The 16497-nt window shown below is 36.6% G+C and overlaps 1 protein-coding gene across 4 annotated transcripts in view; it reads right to left on the bottom strand.

Annotated features, from left to right (window-relative positions):
• The window catches only part of ZC3H12C (zinc finger CCCH-type containing 12C), a 64581-nt gene that overhangs the window by 24815 nt on the left and 23269 nt on the right, over nt 1-16497 (bottom strand). For all 4 annotated transcript variants that reach the window (XM_070623067.1, XM_070623070.1, XM_070623068.1 and 1 more), the window contains exon 2: nt 4367-5115. In XM_070623067.1, coding sequence (XP_070479168.1) covers nt 4367-5115 — 749 coding nt within the window. The remainder of the gene's footprint in view (nt 1-4366; nt 5116-16497) is intronic.

Raw genomic sequence — 16497 nt, 5'->3', positions numbered from 1 at the left:
AGGTTGGCAGCAGATGTTAGCTCAGGGCTAATCTTCCTCAAAAAAAAAAAAAAAAAAGATGGGCTGCAAAATTGCTATGTTTGTTAAATACTGAATACAACACCTGGGATAACTAAGTTTTCATTACATTAGTTACTATATTCCAGCTCTTTAATGTAATAATAACTGTAAGTCACTGAGCAACTATTATATGCCAGGCACTTGGTATTATCTCTAATTCTAATAACAAGCCTATAATATAATTCCCCTTTTTGCAACTTTGAAAACTGAGGCTTGAGAGTTTAAACAATTTACTCAGAATCACTAAGTTAGTATGTGGAGAATTAAAATTTTTTTTAAAGTCTATTTTGGTAATTTTAATAAAAACGCTTTTTTTTTTTTCCCTGAGGAAAATTCACCCTGAGCTAACATCTGTTGCCAATCCTCCTCTTTTTTCGTATGTGAGCAGATGCCACAGCATGGCCACACCATGGACAGACAAGTGGCATAGGTCTGCGCCCAGGAACCAAATCCAGGCCGCGAAGTGAAGTGTGCCAAACTTAACCACTAGGCCAACAGGGCTGGCCCCAAAATGCTTTGCTTTTTAATTCATATCTAAAGAATCATTTATATCAGTTCCATGGCTAGCATTTAAATGAAACTAAAACATATTCATCTTATATAGAGAATATATCCACCTGAGAGATCAGAAAGGAAATAAAATATTCTTAACTCATCCCCACATTTAGCTATAATTTATTATTATACATATAAATTTACTATATAATAAGTTTGCTAAACTTATCATGAGTAGGAAATTAATTTCAAAAGTAAAAGCATGTTGTATTTTATGCAACATGAAATGGGTGAAATCTCTCTGCATTTTTGTTAAATTAAGATTTTTGGATCTGAAGTAGATATGCATTTTGAAAGACTGCTACTTTATGTAGATCTTATAAATGGCAGAATGTAAAAGTTTACTATGAATTTTCATGAGTTCTGGTACTTTCAAAGTTATGGATGTGGTACAATTTTGATTGTGACTGACAGTATAATGCTGCTATAATAAAAGTTTCCTGTCAACTTGTTCTCTCCTGAAATGCCTGAAGCACTTCAGTTTAAGTGTCAGATTAAAATATATGACGGAGAGAAGAACTGGATCTGCATTCTCCCATCTTTACAGCAAGAAAGGCCAGATGATGCCAAACTAGTGCAGGGGTGGAAGTTTGTTTTCATAATTATGTAAGAATAGATTGTTTTAAATCTCTTAATCATGCCATCTATTTTTCCCGTGGCTAATTCTCACCAGGTAGAATGAGTAAAGTTTAAATTTTTGTGTGAATTTTCAGTTATCCAAGTGCTTTTCATTTGCAGTGGGAACTGGGTTTCAGTCACGGGAGTTGATGTGAGGCTGACTCAACTGTGACATCATTTATCTAAGTGATACCCACTTAAGAATTCATTTCTATGGGCTCCAGGTCTTATAAATCTCATGCTGACTTTTTCCCCTCCAAGGCCTGTTTCTACCTATCCAAAAGTGTATTTACCTCCAACATGAAATTCTCCACTTGTGCCTTTCTTGTCTCCTCCTTCAGAATTTTGCTTCAAAAATAAAACTCATTCTATTGCTCTTTTCCTCTCCTGTGGAGACTCTTTCCCCATCCTCTTAGCTTATACTGTTTCATGATTAAAAACAAAACTAAACAAAATGCTTTCCCCATTCTTCCTTTTCCTCTTTCTTCCCTTCCTCTGTGGACTTTCTAGAATAATAGTTTGGGCTCTAGTCCTTCATTTCTTAACATCCTGCAATTGGGCTTCTATCTTTAATACCATATGGCAGCCTTGCAGACAATGACTTCCTGGCTGTCACGTCCTCTGATCTTTTTTCAGTACAACCCACAGCAGATTCTTTCCTTAAAGCCTCTTCCTCTCTGGGTTTGATGGCATTTGTGTGTTTCTTGGTTTTTCAAGCACTATGGTTGTTTCTAACACTAGTGTTTTTCCACACTACTCGTTCCCTGGATCATCAATTTCTTCTACCTCCCGACCTGGAGATACCCACACTTTTTGTGTTGAATCGTTCTCAACACTGGCGATGCATCAGAAATACCTTGGCACTTTAAAAAAAATAGTCATTTGGGTTCTACCACAGCCTGCCTAGAATCAGATTCTCCCAGAGTAGAACCCTGGAAGGGGTATTTTCAGGGCCCCCTCTGGGGACTCTGGAACATGGCTATGGTTGTAGGCATTCCTCCGGGACCTCGTACCTTCCTTCTTTACTCTCTCCCTGGGGGAATTCATGGCGTTGTGCCCTTACATATTATCCCTCTGCTAAGGTAACTCTTCACTAGTTCTGGATTATTGTAAGAAAAATCATCACTCTGTGGCCAAGTTGGGGAAAGATTAAACAACAGAGAGGTCACTGTACTGAAGGATTTCTCAAGGCCACCTGTACGCCTCATACCTCCATGACATTTAAGGCCCTCTTTATCCTATTAGAAATGGCTGTTGGCATCCAAATTGATCTCCTACCTCCTATAATCCACTTTAAACATCACTGCTGGATTATCAGTGTAAGGCACAACTCTGCTCGAGACGTTCCCCTCCTCAAAAATCTTCAATCACCTTGGAATCAGAGCCAAGTTTGAATTCTCTAGCTTGGCATTCAAGGCCTTGTAAGATCTGGCAGGAACCTTTTCAATTTGTTTTTTATCTTTCATTATATGATGGAAAGTGTATAGACTTTGAAGTCAGACATTTTGGGGTTTGAATTAAGTTTTATCTTGGGCAAGTAATTTAAATCCTGAAAGTCTCATTTGCTTTTAAATGAAAGAAAGACAATACTACTTCCACCTGAAAAGGTTATTTTGAGGATTACAAATTGGTCCTTCTCCTACCCTATTGCCATCACCTATTAAAAACACTGGTTTTCCAATTTCAGTATGCATCATCATTAGCAGGCATAACCGTTACAGAAGGAGATACCTGGGCTACACCTTGATCTGGACTCAGTAGGTCTCTGTGTGGACTTACTGGGTCTCTAGAACCACACTGTCCAATATGGTAGCCACTAGCTACATGTGGCTATTGAGCACTTGAAGAATGGCTAGTCCGATTTGAGATGTACTGTAGGTGTAAGGTGCCTAATTTTAAGACAATATGAAAGGAGTAATAAAATTTTTTATCGATTACATGTTGAAATGACATTTTGGCTATACTAGCCAAGATAAAATATATTGTTCACATCAATTTTACCTGTTTAACTTTTTAATGTAGATAATGGAAAATTTTAAATGACATGTGCCATACATTATATTTCCATTTAAAAGTGCTGCTCTAGAACATGCATTTTTAACAAGTTTCCCAAATGATTCTGTGCTAGATATCCTCAGATCACCTTCTGAGAAACAATGTATCAAATTCTAAGCTTTCTGAAGGAAGAACTGATGCCTTTATATATCTTCGCATCCCCTCAGTGTTCTGAACATTGTGGGCAGTTAACGCCATACTAATTGAATTTAGATGCACTCTAAATTTTGAGCCATCAAAACTCATAAGAAAATATTTCATTAGAAGTTTTGCTTTTGCTTTTTTTTCCTCCAGTTCCTAAATAATTACTTTTATTTTCATTTTTTTGAGGAAGATTAGCCCTGAGCTAACATCTGTTGCTAATCCTCCCTTTTTGCTGAGGAAGATTGGCCCTGAGATAGCATCTGTGCTCACCTTCCTCTATTTTATATGTGGGACGCCTGCTACAGTGTGGCTTGATGAGCAGTGCATAGGTCTGCGCCTGGGACCTGAACCAGCAAACTCGGGGCCGCTGAAGTGGAGAGCGCAAACTTAACTGCTGCGCCACCAGGCTGGCCCCCTAAATAATTATTTTTGAATTACATTTCTTAAATGGAACAAAAAATTTGAAACCATAGCTTTGACTTGTTCCCAAACCAATACAAATAGTTTATTTTCTAAAAGAATTGGGTTTTTTCCCTACGGTTATTTCACTTCATGTAGAAATAAACTATTTATCTGACTAGATACCAAAATTGTTGAATATTACCACACTCAAGCTCTTCATTTAAAACTAGTGGATAACACTAAACCAGGAACATACGCTAATTTTTATACCACAGTAATTTAGCCAGATGAGGAAAAAAAGAGACATATCTGGGGAAAAGGGGTCTCTATTTAGGGACGAATGGGGTGAGAATGGCTGACCGCCCTGGAAGCGAAGAGACGGAAAACTAAAAGACACAGAAATATGTAAGCTGATGTTGGAATGCAGAATCATCTTGACTTGAATGGCTGTTAGAAGAGAGAAATAGTCACAAAATTGGAAATACTTTTACAAGACGTTTTGGCAAGGATTAGTGAAGACTTCCCCACTCACCTCATTGCCACGTTGCTGCCGTCGATAACTATGGGTCTCAGGTTTTGCCCGTCATCTGTTACGATCTCTTGCATCGGAGACTCGGACCGCTGAGATTCCAGGGAAGACGTTTCCCGCATCACACTGTTAATTGTACTGACTGTTTGTTCAGCCTCACTTTTATTTCCAAGTTTGACAAGTTCTCCCAAAATGTCATTGATTAAAGCATCAGTACCAAGTTTGTTTAGCACAAGCTGCACCTGTTCTTCAGAATAACCTAACTTAAGTGCAAACTCCAGTTTTGTTTGGTATTCTCGCACGTCAGGGGATTTCCTCACTTCCTTGGGCGTAGCCTGGGACTCTTCGGGTTTAAAGTCTTGCAAAATTTCAGTGCGTTTGAGAACGTGAGGCTCTACACAGGGAGACCGACAGAGCTGCCTGTGAGTCTTGGTTAATAAGCATGGCTCTACTGAAATGCTACCCAATTGTTCTGACTCGTTATCAGAATTTGTGCTTTCTTCAGAGTCCCCAGAGCTCATATTCTCTTCGGACACCTCTTTTTCTTCCTTCCCGGAATTAGCTTTATCCATTGTTGGTTTCTCTACCATCGACCAAGGTACAGATGTGCTTGAATGTGGGTCAGTGCTCTCCACACAAAGGTGGCCTCGGTCATGCCCCAGATGATCCTTCAAGCCCATGAAGCTGCTACGTGTGCTTGACTCCACTTTGCTGTTTTTTCTGTATTCCTGAATGCAAAGCACCCCGTATTCCTAGAGAAAAAATATAAAATATTTAGAATTTCATATTTACTGTTTCATTTCTGTTTCAATAGAGAAGTTGCAAGGAAATTACCAAACTACTGAATACCTACTTTGTGTTTTGTCTACATCTGCTCATCCTGCCTAACACCCTTGCCAAGACAGTATCATGCCCTGTTTTTCAGATGAAGCAGCTTGGGATTAGAAAGGCCAAGTATGGGGCCAGCCTGGTGGCACAGTGGTTAAGTTTGCACGCTCCACTTTGGCGGCCCGGGGTTCACCAGTTCGGATCCCAGGTGCAGACATGGCACTGCTTGGCAAGCCACACTGTGGAAGGCGTTCCACATATAAAATAGAGGAAGATGGGCACGGATCTTAGGTCAGGGCCAGTCTTCCTCACCAAAAAGAGGAGGATTGGTAGCAGTTAACTTAAGGCTAATATTCCTCAAAAAAAAAAAAAAAAAAAAAAAGAAAGGCCACGTAGTCTATGTAATCCAAGGCAACAAAATAAATAAGAAGTGAGACTGGATTTTTTCTACCCAGTTTTCTTCTGACTAAAAATCTCATGCTTTTCCCACCATACCATGCTCCTTCTCAAACCTTGAGGGAAGAGGCTTTCCCACTGCTATGGTTCTAGAGTGACACGTAGCATATTATCAAAAAGCTTGTTTTAGATACCCTACGACAGGTTATACATTTTCTCTAAAAGAACACATACAAATTTGTAAAAATTCTTTTAAAGAATAAGTCATGTGAAATGAAAGTAAAACATTAACTTATAACTGAAAAATTATTCATTTGGATCAAGCTTGACAACAATCTAAAGATGTTCCAAAAATAATTTAGGCATTGCGATGAAGAGCACATATTCTCCAATAGCCAACAAGGAATAAAATAATTACAAAGCGAATTATATTCCATTTAAAAGAAGAATAGTTTTGTCCTAATAATCTTTATTTTGTGAATACTGAACGCAAACAGAATACAAATTTTAACATTAAGCTACCTTACTAAGGGCCAGGGACACTGCATCTATTTCATTCTAGGGGGGAAAAAAAGCTCTTTTATTCTATGCACATTTATAGAAAGCAGAGAAACGAAGTATTTCACATAAAATCAGCAGCAAACAAGTACATTCAATAATGTTATCTTAATTTCTTAAATTTTATAGTAGAGAATATTTTTATATCCTATCAGATTATTATTTGCATTTGTTTAACAAGTCATCTTTTCTCCTACCTTTCCCTACAGGAATGCTTTTACTGCTTAAAATGCTTTTGCTGTTTCACTATTTTCCTTAAAGTCTGTTCGGAATAATTGTTATTTCTCTACCACGAACAAGTTAGCAAAATAAAATTATTTCTCCTATGCTTTACTGTATGAACTAAATTCACAGCAGTAGTTTACTTATTAAGGCAATTCCAGTGATCTATCCACGGATAACACGAGTAAGCCAGTGGTAGCTCAATTTGAGACTGTCATAAAACACCTATTTAAATAACGTAAAAAAGAAAATCGGAAAAACATTTTCCTCTAAAGCTCTTCAACATCTTATTTACACTAGAAAGGAGCTATTATATAAATGTGAAGAGAAAATGCTAAGTGATTTTCTGGAAGTCACACGTTTGAATGCATACTTGGTGAACTTATTAGAGAGTGAAGTATTTCTACATAATGAAATAAATTATATTAACTATGCTAAATACTAGAGAAGAGACATGGAATCTTTAGCTTGATAACGATACACTTAAAATTCCTTCAGTGTAGAACTCCTACACACTTCCACAGGAGTTTCTTCAGGTTTTATTCCTGAGAAGACAGATAACTTTAATTCCATTGTTCTACTAATATAGCATTCATTAGTTTTTAAGAACCATCAAACTCTCCTGGTTCCTGATTGCACAAGTGATAAAAAGAAATGTTCTTTAGGAGAGCTCTACATACATCTGCTCCATTATGAATCTGCATTCATTTCAGCTTTTTTCTATTAATATGGATATGCATGAGCCAAATTATTCAGAATTAAAGGAAGGGATTTTGAAAGCAAATCTTTGCACCCCGTGATTTATTAACTACTGTAATATACTGACACCATAATGCAAGTAACAAATCACAACAGCATCCTAATAAAGGGATACAGTTAAAAGAAAAATCTGCACTGTGGCCTTCATAGAGCTCCCACCAAAAGTATCTTAAACAAGGAAAACCTATTGGAAGCTGGGCTGCCTGGCAACCAGAAGCTGGTTGCTAAGCTGCACTCTTTTAACATGCCATCGTGAATGCTAGCACAGTGAAAGAATAATTTGGTATGAACAAAAGCCTATAAAAGAGACTGGGACTTAAGTGCGTCTGGTTTACCCTCCGAGAACAATGCAGCTGCCAAACCAATCTGGAAGCTCCGACATCATTGTTCTGTGAACCCCACAATCTGCGCTGACTGCAGGAAGCGTATTTAACGGGCAACATTTTTGATCTCCCCTGAAAAGTTTGGGTTTTGCATAAGTGCTGTTGTGAGATAATTCTTCAAGATAATGGCTCACTGACTGACCAAATCCATGAATGGAACTAGGAAATATTATTTTAATATTGAGCTGTAGTGTTTTTCTTTTGGCCTGTTTCAAACAAGATGAATGCTTTATGAAAAATACAGCCAGTGGAGAGTATTAGAATGAAACATTGTGTTTAAAGAATAAGTAAAATTATTCTTAATTTTCACATTTTTCAAAGAAACAAAACCAGATAGTGTAAAGTTTTTAAACTGAAAATTATCCACACCAAAAAAGTATTTAAACCTTTCTACATCACTTTCAGTCTAACACAAAAAAGTGCTGATGTAAATCTGCTCTGCTATACAATGTGATTATGTGGCTAAAGGATAAAACAGGGAGAAAAAATGGGATCATCTGTTGTTTGCTTTTCATGATATTAAACCTAATAAAACTCATTTGTATACAAATGTATTTAGTGAATATCACACACCTTCAACTTATGATAATTCATATAATTTATATATACTATTTGAATAAAAAGTTTATAATAATTGGGCTACTATGATTTTTAATACTAAAAATAAATATAAGTTTGATCTACCCTACTTTTTAAAAAATTAACATCTAATTTTGTTAGACAAAATAATTTTTCTTTTAAAATATTCTCACTGAACTTTTTTTCACAGTGACAGGCCTCTCTTCATCTTCCAGATTTCATTGGTTACCTCAGAGAAAGTTATCCAATGCCATTTTGTACTAAACAAGCAGGGATTAAATAATTTTTAGTCCCTAGAAATCAACAAGACTAAATATGAAATAGTACAAATAAGAATGAAGAGGTTCAACTACCAGGCATGTACACCACATATATTTTCTCAATTACATAGTCCAAATTTGAAATAACCTTACTTGTATTGAGCCAAACGGCAAAGATTTGGTTTTTAAAACTTTAACCTCTAGAATATTTCCTTACCCACTTGTAATTAGTAAAAGATTGCCCTGACTTAATATGGCACTTAAGAAAAAAAGAAAAAAAGAATTTGGCAGTATCTTGAAATCATTCAATAAAAAATTAAATGCTAGTCTTAAGATTTAAAAACTGATAAAATATTTTCTTTATAGTACTTGTTAATGTAATTCAGTGTGTAAAACTTAACATGGAATTATTATAACAAATCTTAGGACAAAGAATGGTATATGATCTTTATTTTTGTTTATGCCTTAAAAATGATCAATATAATTTTGAAACAGAAAAGATAGCAAAGACTCCAATAACATCACAAAATTTATTACATGTAAGGTAGAAAATAATTTCTCCCTAATTTCTAAACCATTTATTAGACTTTTAAGTTTTGCATAGACTCAGATGCAAATGTATATAAATCTTTAATCAACTATTAACTTTTTTCCTCATTTCATAAAGCAGCAGCATAGACAATGTTTCACACACAAAGTAGGTCAGTGTTTATACTCCCATAGTTATTAAAAAACTCCAATAAATATGGCTTAACTTTAAAGCTTTATATCAGGGATCCATTGTAATTGGCCTTTACATACAATATTCATGAAAACAAAAAGTATTGGGCAAAAATATAATCTGAAACAGATTTCTACATTTACAAACCTATAGATTCTCTCTTGTATTGGAAACCAAAACAATTTTTCTTGCTAAAAGCATAATACGTTAAAAATCCAATAATACTATTTGTTGATAAAGAACTAAATTTTCATGGTAATTTTGTAGATGACGATCAATGGTAACTAATTATATTAACTGGCAAAAACACTTTATGTTAGCTGAAAGCAGGTTTATGATATAATGGCTATTTACTAGAAATTTGTTGCATACACACAAATTCCCCTGTTTAGTGAGCAGATTTTCTAAAAGTTCTCATTAGATGACCTGGATAATCCTTCACCCCAAATCAAGTAAAACAATTTTTTATATTCTAAAGAGCCTCATATTAATCAGGAGTATTAGACCATAAACTTGTTAAATCAACTTATTTGTTTGTAATGTAAAGTTACAATGCCATAAATTGGGTTCTGGTTGTTATCCAAATGGCAATACTATGAGAACAATGAAAATAAAATAATGAATATGTAATAAATACCTACTGCTGTAGTCTCTGTGTATTTAATTACCATTGTATTTCAGTGAGTGCTGTTGTCTGCATCCCTCTAGCCAACAAAGGAAGGATGGCCCTTTGAACAGATTGGTTAATGCTCTGGGGCAACAGATGTCTACTGGAACTGCAGGAGACCAGCAACTGGTGGCCTGCCCATCTTCTGAAAACTTTCAATAGACTTATGCATATGTTCACACAATAGGGCATGTGGTAGAAATGAAAACCTCTTTTTAACCCTTTACGCTCTTTCTTTCCCTCCCAACAGATACATGAAAGTCTTTGTGTCCTCCTCCCTCCCCCATTACAGAACTCTTGAAAGCAGGAGGTCCTGGAATGACACCTTCAATCTAATAACTGAAGCTAACGCAAAGGGAAAAAAAGGCAGGAGAGAAGAAATTAGAAAATACGCATGAATATTGAAACTGCTGACAAAGCAACTGAACGCTTAATCATATTTAAAACGAGCTGTTTCAAACACCTACCCGTATCAATCCATCTCCCCAGGCTAGATTTTTAAGACAATAGAAAAACCTATCAAATCTTACTATCATTTTACAGCACTAGATCTGACAGTGACACCTTAAGAAACATTAAGAATGTGACAAGATAAAAATCTAAACTCATTGTTTATCAAAATATCAGAACATGTTACAACTTATCTTTAAGTACCAAGTGATTACATGCCATGCCCTAACACCTCGAAAATGTTCATGAAGCTGAAAGTGCAACTCCAGAATATAAAAATGTAAAAAATCTGCTTCACAGACATAGTTTACAGAAATAATTTTTTCTAATATTTTGGCACTATGTAATAACATGTAGGCTTTCATTTAAGGTGCTTTCTATCCTTTACAAGAGTTCAAATTCATGCTCTGAATATTTAGCAAAGTTCACCTTCCGAGGCACCAGGTAGCACAGATACTCACATTAGCAGAAACATACAAAGACACTGGTTTCTGTAGCAGCTTCAGCAGTAACTCCTTAACACAATTTTAGCTGCAGACTTCCAGGCAGGCGAGAAGAACAATGAATGGTTGAGCAGATGGAATGGCAATGTCTTTGCTTAACCTATTACCAAGTGGAATAACAGCCAATCATAGGCCAGAAAGCTCACAATTAGTTGGCCAGGCAGATGCAAGCCAACCTCAGCACTCGGTCAGGTTCGTAGGTTTCTAAGATAAGCAAGTTGATGTCATTCTCCGGGTCTGCCCGGGGCAGCATGTGTATTAACGAGGGGTGTGCGGCAACAATAGGCCATACAAAGCTGACTAGTAGGCAGCTGCTCTTGGAGAGCAGAGTCATTAGGGAGCAGGCTGCCAACAAGAAACACCTGGCTTGGGCAGACTTCAGCTTTTCCTCCTTGTTTTTAATGCAGGAAACAAAGAAACCAATTATATTTTAAAGTCGTAAAAGTTGCATGTTTCCAAAAAGTTGAGGCTATGCTCTAGTCTGTTAGCTTTTTGTTTCTGAGAAATAAAGAAAATGAGGTGTGTCGAAGTAGCAATTAACTATTGCACCAATCCCTTTTCTTTAATAAATGAGTTACTGGTGAAATGAGACAGAAGGTTGTAGTAAAACTATTTCCCCAGAAATACTGGAAAGTCTAAAATATTTGTAAGTATTGGTTAATCTGCTGCAAGACGATAAAATGAAAAAAGAGATGATGAAAATAAGATTGCAAAAGAAAGAGGTTCAAGAGCTTACAAACAATTGATTTTAAAAAGTAAGTTCACCTATAGTATAATAAGATAAAACAAGTTTGGTGCAACTTTATGCCAAATGAGTTATCTAAACTGTATATTTGGACAAAAGTATTTAACTTCCACCTAAAATCACCAGAACAGCCCTTCTTCTGTATGTCAGATAGCAGAGCAAATTCTTTTATTATGGATACTAGTTAATTATGTAATTAAGTAAAAGCAAAATCTTTCATTATGTTTCAACACACATGATATTATACCTGTTAAAAGTATTTGTATTTCATAAAATTTGTAAGGTGTGCTACTCAAATTTCAGTTCAGAAATAAGTTAACTTTACAAAGAAGAAATACTATGATATTTTTGAAGGATATAAAGTGTACAAGAATTAGCACCCTCAGGGAAAAGCTTGTTATCTCCGATTTATTCAAAGTCCCAGACTGCAGTATTTATGATGCTATAGACTACTTGCTTTTGACGGCTGCCTAAGTTATATCTTGAGTGGGCCTCTGATTACAAAAAAATTTAATCAAAATTCAAGCACCATCAGGTGTTGTGAGAATATTTCCCTACTAAAGACAAAAAGAAATCTAGAGCTGTTCTACCACTTATGTGATGTCGAACAGAGACACAAGCAAGCATCCCCTTTTCATTCCAATGCAAACTAAAAGAGTGAAGGCAAAAAGCTGCTCTTCAAATACAATTTCCTGATATAGGCTGAGTTATGCAAAGCCTAGGCTTTTTCATTATACAATCATGAACTCTAAAAGATATAAAATTTGGTTAAAGCACCCCAAACAATTTAAACTAATCTCTCTTTTCACACACAAATATAGAGACTACTCACAATCAGGATGATTTGTGAAAAAAGTAATATTGGTTGGGACTCTTGGCCATGTCCTTACTGTGCCCACTCAAATGTAAATGAGATCTTCTCTATTTACAAAATAAGAGGCAGATCTACTCTATATGGTTACACTTTTTCAGTTGTCTCACCAAAAACATTCCTTATGCCTATTAAAAGCCTAAAAATTATTGTTGTTTCCAAAAAGAAAACTAAAGCATGATATTATAGATCACCATTTGTCTATAGCTATTTTTCCTCAAAAGAGCTTAATATTTTATGAAAGTATGACATTCCAAAAATATTGGAAAATTTGAAAATCTGTAAAAATATTTTTTTAACTAAATGTAACTATTAGGTTCTGAATGTTAAACTAATTTCTAAAGCAAGTAGTATTCCTTTTTCTGCCAAGAGTTACGGTAATGTTTCTGCAATAGTTAAGCTCATGGTCTAATTCCATAAGCTCATTAAAAATCAAAATAAAGCATCTCTAATATTACAGTTTATTGCAAGTTATAATGTGAATTACGCATAATTCAAATTTTGTGCTTTTGGTAAGCATATGAACTTCACAGAAATGAAGAAAGTTCGAATTTATCTTTTTCTATTTCATTTTTTGGTTGGTGGTGGTACTTCTTTTGGAAATTTCATGAGTAAAAGGTATACAACCTTGAAAAGAGTAAGAAATCAAGGCCATTAGGATGGTTAGTAAATGTACTTCTGGTAAAACGGTGTTTCATTAAATAAGATAAAAATGAAAAATACGACCTACATTCATGCAAAGTAGTTACAACCAAACCTAATAAAAGTTAAGCTATGCACTGACTAGAGAGACAGCAAGGTCAATATTTATGAATTTATATGAAAAACTTTTCGCTTTTGTATATAAAAAGGAAACTCTTTAGTATGAATAGACAGTCTTTTCTTTCCCCTTGGGACTTCTTTCTTCTCTTTATCCCTTGCTACTATAGTTACTACTTTATAGCTTTAATTCAGGAGGAGGAGGAATCTTCTCACTAATTCCTGCCACTGTGAACACAAAGAACGAGAGAGAACCCCCCAGGAGCTCGGCAGGGAGCCTGATCTGTAGCACTGGATTAAGCTTTTCTGCAAACAGCAAATAAAGGCAGTGATCTGAAAAAGCTAATCAGATCCCGCTGTGGTATTTAGACTATCTTGGTTGCTAGTATTGGATAATGTTAAGCACATTAAAACATCTGTAGGTGAAAAGATGGCCCTCGCCTGGCTTTCTTGGTCACATGGCCCTGGTCCACTTCCCACTGCAGAGCAAATACAAACAGCTGTCCTGGGCTCTGTTTGGGTCACTGCAGGAAATGACTGAAGACAGTGTGCAGTTATGACAGAAGATAACAAGACAGTGTAGTTGTAGGAGTATACACAAACCTGCCAATGCCAAGGGTGTGTCTAACATTTGAAACTTCAACTCTTTGAGAGGACCTTGCCCGTTTGCTGAGGTATCAATGTGAAACACGTGGGCTTTGACGCTGGTGTGTGGAAACAATTCTCTGTCAGTGGTGATCCAAGGCGACTTCCTGGTACCTTGCTCCTGATATGGATTTGTTCCCTTTTAATATACGATCTCTTTCAATCCTAACAATAACACCGTGGAAGTAAGATTATTATATCAAATTTTCCCAGTTGTCTCCCAGAAGTTGAAAGGTTAAAATTTTAACCAAAACCTCTTATTTTAGAGTTTAAAAAAAACAACCCACGAAGAACCTAATTTATACACGTGGTGTAACAGAAGGAAGCAAAAGCAGTGAGGCAGTAACTCTGACCTCTGAGAGTTATCTGAGAGTAAATCTGATGGGCCAGGAGACTTTAACATATTTCATTTCCTCGGGCTTAGATTACTTTCGTTTCTTAATTTATCTCCTTCCTTGAATACCCCTAAGTACATCCCTGCCAAAGTAATTTCCAGTGACAGCACTCTTAGGCTTAAAAAAAAAATTCACAGGTCTCTGGTCCTCTGCTTTGTTTTCAAGGCTCTTTCTACAACCTGGGCTCCTACTGGCCCAGTAATCGTATTCCCACTTCACTAAGATGACAGGATGGCGACAGAGGCTGGCACCACCGTCCCTTCAGCGTAAGTGCTCTCTCGCGCTGCCTCACCCACCCACATCACATCCGCTGTTCGAAGCCCAGGGTAAGGGTATTTTTCCCATAAAACCTTCTCGGACTAGTCCAGTTTTTGTTGATTTCCAACTCCTCTGAATTTCTATAACGCGAGTAGTCTGTCCTGTACTATATGGCACATATTTATGAACGAGGCCGGAAGCTTCCTGAGGGCAGAACCATCTAACCTTCCATAATCCACACAGACAAAACCTGTATGGCACACAGGAGTGTGCTGATGCCCAGGAGACATCTGAGTGAAAAAGATGACCAGTAATGAATAGGCTCCTGCCAATTTGAATGCAGGCATTCATATGAACAAAATGCTCCCCTGCTGGCTTTTATTTCTCTTTTGTGACAAGGTGAGCTTATAAAAGATGCCTCAGTTAATCGTATTGTTCCTGTAGCCCAGCTCTGCTACTGGGGCCGCTTTCAACCTTCCAGGCAGCTGTGGGATTGAGGGTGCTCACGCCTCTCTGTGCCATGAGGTGTTTTCCTGCAGTCTTTGCCTTCTCTGACTTCAACTTCCCAACTACAGTGGTATCTCTGGGAGTAACACACTGGCCTCTGCCTCCTCACTTGAGGATGACTCCTCTGATGGGTAAGTCTGGGAAGAGGAATCGTGTAGGCCAAGTCCAGCCCCTTGCTCTGCGCATTTCTCTTTGGGGTCTGCCCAGGTACAGAGAGCACAGAGTGGCTTTGCTCTCCAGCGCTGCCTGAAATGGGTGCTCAAAGCTTTCTAACTGGGGTGTTCAATGATACCAAGCCCTATACGCTGTGCTCGTTAAGTCGTGTTCTGCAATAGTTCTATCAAAAAAGAGCTGCTATTTCGATGTCCATCCGCCTGGCTCCTTTGTCTGTTTCTCAGTTGGTTCAAAACTAAGGCAGTAAAAAGACTCTTTAAACAATATTTAATAATAAAAAGTTTTGTTATAAAGAACTATTAAGGGGAAAAAAGGTGGTAAAAAGACTTACATAAGTTAAACTCTGATCAGACCACTTTCAAAATACATATGAAGGAATAAAGCTTTAAAAAAAGAAAGAAAAAACTCTATAAAAAAGAAGGAACATGATGCTCCTCAAAGTCAAAATTCTTACGATTTGATTATGAAAATCTTGCAGTACCATATCACTAAGAGCAGACAACTCTCAATTCTCTTTAGGGTTCAGGGACAAATACTAAATAAATCTACAAAAACAGTATTTCTTCCCAGTGATCTAAAAACAAAAACCCTTTTCTACAGTCATTTTACATGACAATATAACCCATATCCTAAAACTTCAGATATTTCTCAAGGATTAGCTTCCCATTTAGTATTTAAAAAAAATTCATTCAACAAGTCTTTAAAAAGATGATCTTCAACTTCTATAAAACTCGTAAATACTCAAGGAACGAGGAATTTTAGAAAAGCTCAGGAAATACAAATAACATCCAAAATGCCGATGTAATAGGTGACTAAAGCCGCTTGCGTGGGATGAAGGGGAGAGAAAATTTCATGAGGGAAAAAGGGACGGATATGACTTTAAAAGTCGAAAGCACGTGATATCATCCATGTTGACAAAACAGTTATATTAAGTATAATTGAAACTGAAGGAAAGCTGACCAAACGTGTGTAATTTTATGTAAAATTGTAAATTGTCTTGTAAGACATTCTCTGAATTATAACACAAGTGGATGGCAGTTAAACGACACTTTCTCTCTTATAGTAATGATGATATTTACAACATCATTATTCAAGCCCAGTCAGAGCTCGGCTCATCTCTTCTTCTGATGCCTCCTCCTTTATGTGCCCCTCCTGTGACTTGCCTCACTTTCCACCTGGTGTGTGCTCATTTAAGCGAATCACAGTATCTTCAGGCTGCACATACCTGCTGAAGATGTGTATAGGTCTTGTTCTCTAGGTGTTATATAATTCTACTTAGAAAACGAATTCAAAACTGCTTGACCAAAAGCACTGCTAAAAAGTGAAACTGACTGATCTAGGCTATAAAGAATAATTGTATCAGATAGAATTAAAAGAGGGCTCTCCCATTAGGTCCGTCTGTCCTTACTAACGGTCTAGAAGAAAGCACAATAGTACATTAAATGTAAAGGAAC

The sequence above is a fragment of the Equus przewalskii genome, chromosome 6, assembly GCF_037783145.1.
Source record: "Equus przewalskii isolate Varuska chromosome 6, EquPr2, whole genome shotgun sequence".
Classification (NCBI taxonomy): domain Eukaryota; kingdom Metazoa; phylum Chordata; class Mammalia; order Perissodactyla; family Equidae; genus Equus; species Equus przewalskii.
The sequence above is the reverse complement of the archived record's forward strand: the minus strand, read 5'-3'. Positions and strand labels throughout refer to the sequence as shown.